Source organism: Salmo trutta, chromosome 33 (genome assembly GCF_901001165.1).
Source record: "Salmo trutta chromosome 33, fSalTru1.1, whole genome shotgun sequence".
NCBI classification, from domain to species: domain Eukaryota; kingdom Metazoa; phylum Chordata; class Actinopteri; order Salmoniformes; family Salmonidae; genus Salmo; species Salmo trutta.
Window position 1 is genome coordinate 41,926,663 of NC_042989.1, and position 10,804 is coordinate 41,937,466.

At 44.6% G+C, this 10,804-nt stretch overlaps 1 protein-coding gene across 1 annotated transcript in view; it reads right to left on the minus strand.

Moving 5' to 3' along the window:
• Positions 1-308: 308 nt before the first annotated feature.
• Positions 309-10,804, minus strand: part of paplna (papilin a, proteoglycan-like sulfated glycoprotein) — a gene marked incomplete in the record, with an annotated part of 68,209 nt that continues 57,713 nt past the window's right edge. The window contains 7 exon segments of the mRNA XM_029730997.1: positions 309-573; positions 857-1,032; positions 1,655-1,763; positions 2,298-2,425; positions 5,351-5,497; positions 5,664-5,829; positions 5,957-6,084. Coding sequence (XP_029586857.1) covers positions 401-573; positions 857-1,032; positions 1,655-1,763; positions 2,298-2,425; positions 5,351-5,497; positions 5,664-5,829; positions 5,957-6,084 — 1,027 coding nt within the window.

Below are 10,804 nucleotides of genomic sequence, written 5' to 3' on the forward strand. Positions count from 1 at the left end.
CCCTTCCCGCAGTCTATCCACAGGGCCCCATTTGGCCCTCTGGCCCTCCTTGCCCCCGGTCCCCCTTTTGCTCCTGGTCCACTGGCCCTCCTTGCCCCCTGGCTTGCTGGTCCCCATTTCACCCCCTGGTCCCTTGGTCCACTGGCCCTCCTTGCCCCTGGTCCCCTGGCTTTCCTTGCCACCTGGCCCTCCTTGCTCCTAGGCCCTGCTTGCCGCCGGTCCCCCTTTTGCCCCTGGTCCACTGGCCCTCCTTGCCCCCTGGTTCCCATTTAGCCCCCTGGTCCCCTGGCTTTCCTTTCCCCCTGGTCGTCCTTGTCCCCTGGTCCTCCTTGTCCCCTGGCCCTCCTTGCCCCCTGGCCCATACCCTAGCAGGCCATGACCTCGTTGCCCCCCCTGGGCCTTACCCTATCTGGCCGTATCTGTCCTCTCCCTTGGCGTGCCTGGCACAGCTGGCACAGCAGAAACTAGAGTAGTATTGGCTGGTACACAGACGGGCGTACACTATCAGTTCACAGTTAGCCAGCTCTGGCTGGTCCACACACTCGGCTGGCACACCAACACCTGTATCCAGCTCTACAGGGGTAGAGAGAGAAGGGGAGAGAGAGAGACACAGAGAAAGAGAGAGAGAGAGAAAGACAGAAAGAGAGAGAGAAAGAGAGAGACAGACAGAGAGAGAGAGACAGAGAGAGAGACAGAGAGAGACAGAGAGAGAGAGAGAGAGAGAGAGAGAGAGACAGAATAACAGAGAGAGTGTTTAACACTGTTTCATATGTTTGTGAATGGACTTTTAGGACAGTTTGAAAGTGATTGATTGTGCTGAGGGTTAGATGAGGGGTCATCATCATCAGTGAGTTACCTTGCTGTGAGGCCTTGTTGATGCGTACTTTAGCTGTGGCGCTGACAGAGTAGGTTCCAGTGTAGGCGTTACAGGTGTAGGAACCCTCGTCTGCCGGCTGCACGTTATTCAAGATCAGACTACCATCTGATGACATCTGAACACGCCCACCATCTGGTCGCACAGGGACACCATTCCTACAGGAGGGATGGATGGATGGAGGGATGGAGTGGTGGAGGGATGGAGGGGTGGAGGGTTGGAGGGAGGAGTGGAGGGATGGAGGGATGGAGGGATGGAGGGGTGGAGGGATGGAGGGGTGGAGGGTTGGAGGGAGGAGTGGAGGGATGGAGAGATGGAGGGGTGGAGGGATGGAGGGGTGGAGGGGTGGAGGGTTGGAGGGATGGAGGGTTGGAGGGATGGAGGGGTGGAGGGAGGAGTGGAGGGATGGAGGGGTGGAGGGATGGAGGGGTGGAGGGATGGAGGGGTGGAGGGAGGGAGGAGTGGAGGGATGGAGGGATGGAGGGATGGAAGGATGGAGGGATGGAGGGGTGGAGGGAGGAGTGGAGGGATGGAGGGATGGAGGGGTGGAGGGATGGCGGGGTGGAGGGAGGGAGGGATGGAGGGATGGAAGGATGGAGGGGGGGAGGGATGGCGGGATGGATCTGGTCAAGTTCTATGTTCTAGTTCTATGTTCTAGCTCTATGTTCTAGCTCTATGTTATAGCTCTATGTTCATCATACGGTGTATTATGATATCTGCCCTGTGTATGATGACACTGCTCCAATGGAAAGCAGAACCGTTCTCAGCTCCATATCTCACCTGGACCAGCCCACGTTGACGTTGTCCCCAGACACCACACAGGGGAGCTGGGCCGTGCCGCCCTGAGATACCTGCACATTGTTGGGGGCCATGGTGATCCTCAGGTCTCCTTGGAAATGCACACAATAAAACAACAGAGGTGAGGACAGGTGTAACAGAGGTGAGACAGGTCTAACAGAGGTGAGACAGGTGTAACAGAGGTGAGACAGGTGTAACAGAGGTGAGACAGGTGTAACAGAGGTGAGACAGGTCTAACAGAGGTGAGACAGGTCTAACAGAGGTGAGACAGGTGTAACAGAGGTGAGACAGGTCTAACAGAGGTGAGACAGGTCTAACAGAGGTGAGACAGGTCTAACAGAGGTGAGACAGGTGTAACAGAGGTGAGACAGATGTAACAGCGGTGAGACAGGTCTAACAGAGGTGAGACAGGTCTAACAGAGGTGAGACAAGGTCTAACAGAGGTGAGACAGGTGTAACAGAGGTGAGACAGGTGTAACAGAGGTGAGACAGGTGTAACAGAGGTGAGACAGGTGTGTCCTGGTAAGTCACGTTTGTAACACAGGTGTGAAAGACAGATGTGTACCAGTGAGACAGGTATGGCCGAAGTCAGGTATGTGAGACAGGTGTGTCTGAAGCCAATCACCTTGTACTTTGAGCGTGAGCTGTCTCTGTTCCAGTTGACTGTGGGTGGAGCCTGTACAGGTGTAGACACCCGAGTCATCTGACGTCAACTGGCCAATCACAAGGGTGCCGTCCGCATGCTGTGCATGTCTACATAGCAACAACCAATCACATTTACACATGGGGCAGAAACAACCAATCACATTTACACATGGGGCAGAAACAACCGATCACATTTACACATGGGGCAGAAACAACCAATCACATTTACACATGGGGCAGAAACAACCAATCACATTTACACATGGGGCAGAAACAACCAATCACATTTACACATGGGGCAGAAACAATAGCGTTGAACTTCTCCAAACAGTAATAAGACAAGGCATAAGAAAACACTGCCCTCTACAATTTTCATAAAATGGGCATTTTCTCTTTAGACTCTGACTTAGAGTAAAATGAGAAGACATGTCTTGCTGTGGGCCACATAGAGATGTGTAGCGCAACACTGACTGACTAAAGCAACTGTCTGAATGTAGTTTAACACGGACCTTAAACATAAAGTAGGCTACAAAAGTGTTGACGACAGAGCAACCTGAGCCACAGTTTAGAGAGTTGGCACAACGTTCAGAAGGTGGAATATATTGTTCTAAATTCTAGGCATTCAGTGACATATCATTGTTTAAATATTCTCCATGTAACGTTAATGGGGAGATAACATGGCTGTTATAGAATGTTGTGGTGTCATGTTAATGGGGAGATAACATGGCTGTTATAGAATGTTGTAGTGTCATGTTAATGGGGAGATAACATGGCTGTTATAGAATGTTGTAGTGTCATGTTAATGGGGAGATAACATGGCTGTTATAGAATGTTGTAGTGTCATGTTAATGGGGAGATAACATGGCTGTTATAGAATGTTGTGGTGTTAATGGTGTTCTAACATGGCTGTTATAGAATGTTGTGGTGTCATGTTAATGAGGTTCTAACATGGCTGTTATAGAATGTTGTAGTGTCATGTTAATGGGGAGATAACATGGCTGTTATAGAATGTTGTAGTGTCATGTTAATGGGGAGATAACATGGCTGTTATAGAATGTTGTAGTGTTAATGGGGTTCTAACATGGCTGTTATAGAATGTTGTGGTGTCATGTTAATGGGGAGATAACATGGCTGTTATAGAATGTTGTAGTGTCATGTTAATGGGGTTCTAACATGGCTGTTATAGAATGTTGTAGTGTTAATGGGGTTCTAACATGGCTGTTATAGAATGTTGTAGTGTCATGTTAATGGGGAGATAACATGGCTGTTATAGAATGTTGTAGTGTCATGTTAATGGGGTTCTAACATGGCTGTTATAGAATGTTGTAGTGTTAATGGGGTTCTAACATGGCTGTTATAGAATGTTGTGGTGTTAATGGTGTTCTAACATGGCTGTTATAGAATGTTGTAGTGTCATGTTAATGGGGGAGATAACATGGCTGTTATAGAATGTTGTAGTGTCATGTTAATGGGGTTCTAACATGGCTGTTATAGAATGTTGTGGTGTTAATGGTGTTCTAACATGGCTGTTATAGAATGTTGTAGTGTCATGTTAATGGGGGAGATAACATGACTGTTATAGAATGTTGTAGTGTCATGTTAATGGGGAGATAACATGGCTGTTATAGAATGTTGTAGTGTCATGTTAATGGGGAGATAACATGGCTGTTATAGAATGTTGTAGTGGCATGTTAATGAGCTCTAACATGGCTGTTATAGAATGTTGTGGTGTCATGTTAATGGGGGAGATAACATGGCTGTTATAGAATGTTGTAGTGTCATGTTAATGGGGAGATAACATGGCTGTTATAGAATGTTGTAGTGTCATGTTAATGGGGAGATAACATGGCTGATATAGAATGTTGTAGTGTCATGTTAATGGAGAGATAACATGGCTGTTATAGAATGTTGTAGTGGCATGTTAATGAGCTCTAACATGGCTGTTATAGAATGTTGTGGTGTTAATGGTGTTCTAACATGGCTGTTATAGAATGTTGTGGTGTCATGTTAATGGGGGAGATAACATGGCTGTTATAGAATGTTATAGTGTCATGTTAATGGGGGAGATAACATGGCTGTTATAGAATGTTGTAGTGTCATGTTAATGGGGAGATAACATGGCTGTTATAGAATGTTGTAGTGTCATGTTAATGGGGAGATAACATGGCTGTTATAGAATGTTGTAGTGTCATGTTAATGGAGGAGATAACATGGCTGTTATAGAATGTTGTAGTGGCATGTTAATGAGCTCTAACATGGCTGTTATAGAATGTTGTGGTGTTAATGGTGTTCTAACATGGCTGTTATAGAATGTTGTAGTGTTAATGGGGTTCTAACATGGCTGTTATAGAATGTTGTGGTGTTAATGGTGTTCTAACATGGCTGTTATAGAATGTTGTGGTGTCATGTTAATGGGGGAGATAACATGGCTGTTATAGAATGTTGTGGTGTCATGTTAATGGGGGAGATAACATGGCTGTTATAGAATGTTATAGTGTCATGTTAATGGGGAGATAACATGGCTATTATAGAATGTTGTAGTGTCATGTAAAATGCATCAGATTGTAGAAACCTTAAATGTCCCAGCTCTCTAAATCAAATCAAACTTTATTTATATAGCACATTTCAGACATTAACGCAACGCAATGAACTTCACAGAATATTTTTTTTTTAAATAAAACAAATATTTACTACACAACGAACATAAGAGGAAAACTAAACTAAAGAATAACAATAAAAACTGAATGGAAAAGCAAGGCTAAAAAGGTATTAAGATCTCTTTTAAATATCTCTGAATAAAAAGGTATTAAGATCTCTTTTAAATATCTCTGAATAAAGAGGTATTAAGATCTATTTTAAATATCTCTGAATAAAAAGGTATTAACATCTCTTTTAAATATCTCTGAATAAAAAGGTATTAACATCTCTTTTAAATATCTCTGAATAAAAAGGTATTAACATCTCTTTTAAATATCTCTGAATCCATGGCTCTGACCCCAAACAGTTTTTTATTTTCAGGACTAACACTGTTACCTGAGAGAGTTGAGTGTCTGTCCTTCTCTGGTCCACTGGATGCTGACCGAGGAGAGCGCTGACGGTGGGACGATCTTACAGGCTAGTCTGACCGTCTGTCCTGCTTTCCCTTCCACAGACGACAAACCTGATCGGTCTATACTGAACCTGAACCATCACACACAGACAGAAATGGGTTGGTGGACGGGACTGTGGGGGGGCGGGGGGGTTGCATGTGTGTGTGTGTGTGTGTGTGTGTGTGTGTGTGTGTGTGTGTGTGTGTGTGTGTGTGTGTGTGTGTGTGTGTGTGTGTGTGTGTGTGTGTAACTCCTACTTGGGTGAGGGCTGGCGATGAGGTACCGATGGCAGTATAACTCCTGTCTCTCCTGTCCTGTCTGCTCCATCCTGGGGGAGGCTTCCTGTCTCTCCTGTCCTGTCTGCTCCATCCTGGGGGAGGCTTCCTGTCGCGTCCTGTACTACCTGGGGCCCTCTGGAGTTCTCTGTCAAACACACAGTGATTTGGCTCAAGGTCCTCACAAGGACGGTAAAACAAACACACAGTGATTTGGCTCAAGGTCCTCACAAAGACGGTAACACAAACACAGTGACAGACTTGTCTCTACATACCTGAGACAGACAGGTATACGTAACGGTGATCTCTCTCACGGTCACGCGTTGCCACACAGAGCAACCAACCAGAGTCCGCCTTCGTTAGAGGACCAACTAACAGGGAACCATTGGGCTGCGGATGATGCCTGGGGGGGGAAGGATTTTACAGTTGCACACACTTAAAATATCCAGCACATTAGTGTATATAGAATCTGTCCAGAACACAGAAAATATGATTTAAGCAATAAGGACCGAGAGGGTGTGGTATATGGCCACTGCTAATGGCTGTTCCTTTACACAACGCAATGTGGAGATGTATCATCCCTTAGCCGTGGTATATTGGCCATATATCACAAACCCTCCTCAAGGTGCCTTATTGCTATTATAAACTGGTTACCAATGTAATTAGAGCAGTAAAATAAATGTTTTGTCATACCCGTGGTATACGGTCTGATATACTACGGCTTTCAGCCAATCAGCATTCAGGGCTCGAACCACCCAGTTTATAATACAGTAAACTGAACAACAATATAAAACGCCTACATGCAACAATTTCATAGATTTTACTGAGTTACAGTTCATATCAGGAAATCAGTCAATTTAAAATAAATTCATTAGTTTCACACCCTGATCTGTTTCACCTGTCCTTGTGATTGTCTCCACCCCCTCATGGTGTCGCAAATTTTCCCCAGTGTATATATCTTTGTGTTTCCTGTCTCTCTGTGCCAGTTCGTCTTGTTTGCCAAGTCAACCAGTGGTTTTCCTTGCTCCTATTTATCCCAGTCTCTGTTTGTTTCTAGTCCTCCTGGTTTCGACTCCTTGCCTGTCCCGACTCCGAACCCGCCTGACTGACCACTCTGCCTGTTCTGACTACCAGCCTGCCTATCCACTTGTACTGTTTTGGACTTGAATCTGGTTTCTGACCCTTGCCTGGCCTGACCTCGAGACTACCTATCGTCTGTGTCACGTCCTGACCAGTAAAAGAGGTTATTTGTTATTGTAGTTTGGTCAGGACGTGGCAGGGGTGTGTTTGTTTTGTGTTGTTGGGGTTTTTGGGTATGTTTTGTATTTCTATGTTCTATTTTCTAGTTTTTCTATTTCTATGTCTAGTTTATTGTTTTGACCTTCAATTGGAGGCAGCTGTTCCTCGTTGTCTCTAATTGAAGGTCCTATTTAGTAGGGGTGTTTTTTCTATGGGATTTGTGGGTAGTTGTTCTTTGTATAGCTGTAAGCCTTACAGGACTGTTTATCGTCGTTGTTTTGTATACGTGTGTTTTTGTTTTTGTTTTCCTTCTTTCTGCCTAATAAAAAGAAGATGAGTATACAGACTCTCGCTGCATTTTGGTCCGATCCTTACGACACAGTCTGGTACTGTTTGGACTCTGACCTGGTTAATGAACTCTCGCCTGTCCCCGACCTGCCTTTGCCTACTCCCTTTGTTATAATAAATATCGGAGCTCAACCATCTGCCTCCTGTGTCTGCATCTGGGTCTCACCTTGTGCCCTTATAATGAGGCCCTAATCTATGAATTTCACATGACTGGGAATACAGATATGCATCTGTTAGTCACAGCTACAGTTGAAGTCTGAAGTTAACATACACTTAGGTTGGAGTCATTAAAATTAAAAACACATGGTACAGTTGGCAGAGCTGTGCCAGACTACTGTCCTGCATGGTAGGGTATATACAGTTGAAGTCTGAAGTTTACATACACTTAGGTTGGAGTCATTAAAATTCGTTTTTCAACCACTCCACAAATTTCTTGTTATTAACAAACTATAGTTTTGGCAAGTCAGTTAGGACATCTACTTTGTGAATGACATAAATGATATTTCCAACAATTTTTAGAGACAGATTATTTCACTTATAAATTCACTGTATCACAATTCCAGTGGGTCAGAAGTTTACATACACTAAGTTGACTGTGCCTTTAAACAGGTTGGAAAATTCCAGAAAATGATGTCATGGCTTTAGAAGCTTCTGATAGGCTAATTGACATCATTTGAGTCAATTGGAGTTGTACCTGTGGATGAATTTCAAGGCATACCTTCAAACTCAGTGCCTCTTTGCTTGACATCATGGGAAAATTAAAAGAAATCAGCCAAGACCTCAGAAAAAAATTGGAGACCTCCACAAGTCTAGTTCATCCTTGGGAGCAATTTCCAAACACCTGAAGGTACCACGTTCATCTGTACAAACAATAGTATGCAAGTATAAACACCATGGGACCACTAGCCGTCATACCGCTCAGGAAGGAGACGTGTTCTGTCTCCTAGAGATGAACGTACTTTGGTGCGAAAAGTGCAAATCAATCCCAGAACAACAGCAAAGGACCTAGTGAAGACACTGGAGGAAACAGGAACAAAAGTATCTATATCCACAGTAAAACGAGTCCTCTATCGACATAACCTGAAAGGCTGCTCAGCAAGGAAGAAGCCACTGCTCCAAAACCGCCATAAAAAAGCCAGACTACGGTTTGCAATTGCACATGGGGACAAAGATCATACTTTTTGGAGAAATGTCCTCTTGTCTGATGAAACAAAAATAGAACTGTTTGGCCTTAATGACCATTGTTATGTTTGGAGGAAAAAGGAGGACGCTTGCAAGCCGAAGAACACCATCCCAACCGTGAAGCATGAGGGTGGCAGCATCATGTTGTGGGGGTGCTTTGTTGCAGGAGGGACTGGTGCACTTCACAAAATAGATGGCATCATGAGGAAAGAAAATTATGTGGATATATTGAAGCAACATCTCAAGACATCAGTCAAGAAGTTAAAGCTTGCAAATGGCTCTTCCAAATGAACAATAACCCCAAGCATACTTCCAAAATTGTGGCAAAATGGCTTAAGGACAACTAAGTCAAGGTATTGGAGTGGCCATCACAAAGCCTTGACCTCAATCCCATAGAAAATGTGTGGGCAGACCTGAAAAAGTGTGTGTGAGCAAGGAGGCCTACAAACCTGACTCAGTTACACCAGCTCTGTCAGGAGGAATGGGCCAAAATTCACCCAACTTATTGTGGGAAGCTTGTGAAAGGCTACCCAAAACGTTTGACCCAAGTTAAACAATTTAAAGGCAATGCTACCAAATACTAATTGAGTGTATGTAAACTTCTGACCCACTGGAATGTGATGAAAGAAATAAAAGCTTAAATAAATCCCTCTCTACTATTATTCTGACATTTCACATTCTTAAAATAAAGTGGTGATCCTAACTGACCTGAGACAGGGAATGTTTACTAGGATTAAATGTCAGTAATTGTGAAAAACTGAGTTTAAATGTATTTAGCTAAGGTGTATGTAAACTTCTGACTTCAACTGTACCTTTAAAAAAAAGTAGGGGCGTGGATCCCGAGTGGCGCAGTAGTCTAAGGCACTGCATCTCAGTGCATGAGGCGTCACTACAGTCTCTGGTTCGAATCCCAGCTGTATCACATCCAGCCGCGACTGGAAGTCCCATAGGGCGGCGCCCAGTGTCGCCCGGGTTTGGCCGGGGTAGGCCGTCATTAAAAAATACTAATTTGTTCTTTACTGACTTGCCTAGTTAAATAAAGGTTAAAAAAAATAATAATTACAAATTCTGAAGACCAGTCAGTATCTGGTGTGACCACCATTTGCCTCATGCAGGGCGACACATCTCCTTCACATAGAGTTGATCAGGCTGTTGATTGTGGCCTGAGGAATGTTGTCTCACTCCTCTTCAATGGCTGTGTGAAGTTGCTGGATATTGGAGGGAACTGGAACATGCTGTCGTACACGTCGATCCAGAGCATCCCAAACATGCTCAACGGGTGACATGTCTTGTGAGTATGCAGGCCATGGAAGTACTGGGACATTTTCAGCTTCAAGGAATTGTGTACAGATCCTTGTGACAAGGGGCTGGGCGTTATCATGCTGAAACATGAGGTGATGGCGACAGATGAATGGCACAACAATGGGCCTCGGGATCTCATCGCAGTATCTCTGCGCATTTAAGTTCAAAATGCAATTGTGTTCCTTGTCCGTAGTTTATGCCTGCCCAACCATAACCCCACTGCCACCATGGGGCACTCTGTTCACAACGTTGACATCAGCTACCCGCTCGCCCACACGACCAGAATTCATCCGTGAAGAGCACACTTCTCCCGCGTGCCAGTGGCCATCGGAGGTGAGCATTTGCCCACTGAAGTCAGTTACAACACCGAACTGCAGTCAGGTCAAGACCCTGGTGAGCATGCCAAACATGCAGATCTGCTGCCCTGAGATGGTTTCTGACAGTTTGTGCAGAAATTATTTGGTTGTGCAAACCAACAGTTTCATCAGCTGTCCGGGTGGCTGGTCTCAGACAATCCCGCAGGTGAAGAAGCCGGATATGGAGGTCCTGGGTTGGCGTGGTTACACGTGGTCTGCGGTTGTGAGCCCAGTTTATGGTATTGTAATTAACATAAAATTCTCTGGCAACAGCCAATTGCACGCTCCCTCAAAACTTGAGACATCTGTGGAATTGTGTTGTGTGACAAAACTGCACATTTTAGAGTAGCCTTTTATTGTCCCCAGCACAAGGTGCACCTGTGTAATGATCATGCTGTTTAATCAGCGTCTTGATATGCCACACCTGTCAGGTGGATGGATTTTCTTGGCAAAGGAGATATGCTCATTAACAGCAAAAGAGAAATGCTCATTAACAGGGATGTCAACAAATTTGTGCACAAAATTTAAGAGAAATCAGCTTTTTGTGCTTAGGGAAAATTTCTGGGAGCTTTTATTTAATCTCATGAAATATGGGACCAACACTTTACATGTTGCGTTTAGATTTGTGTTTCAGTATAGAATACATATAACTTACAGTATATCACCAAGGAACAGTCAGTCACACTGTGTATCAGT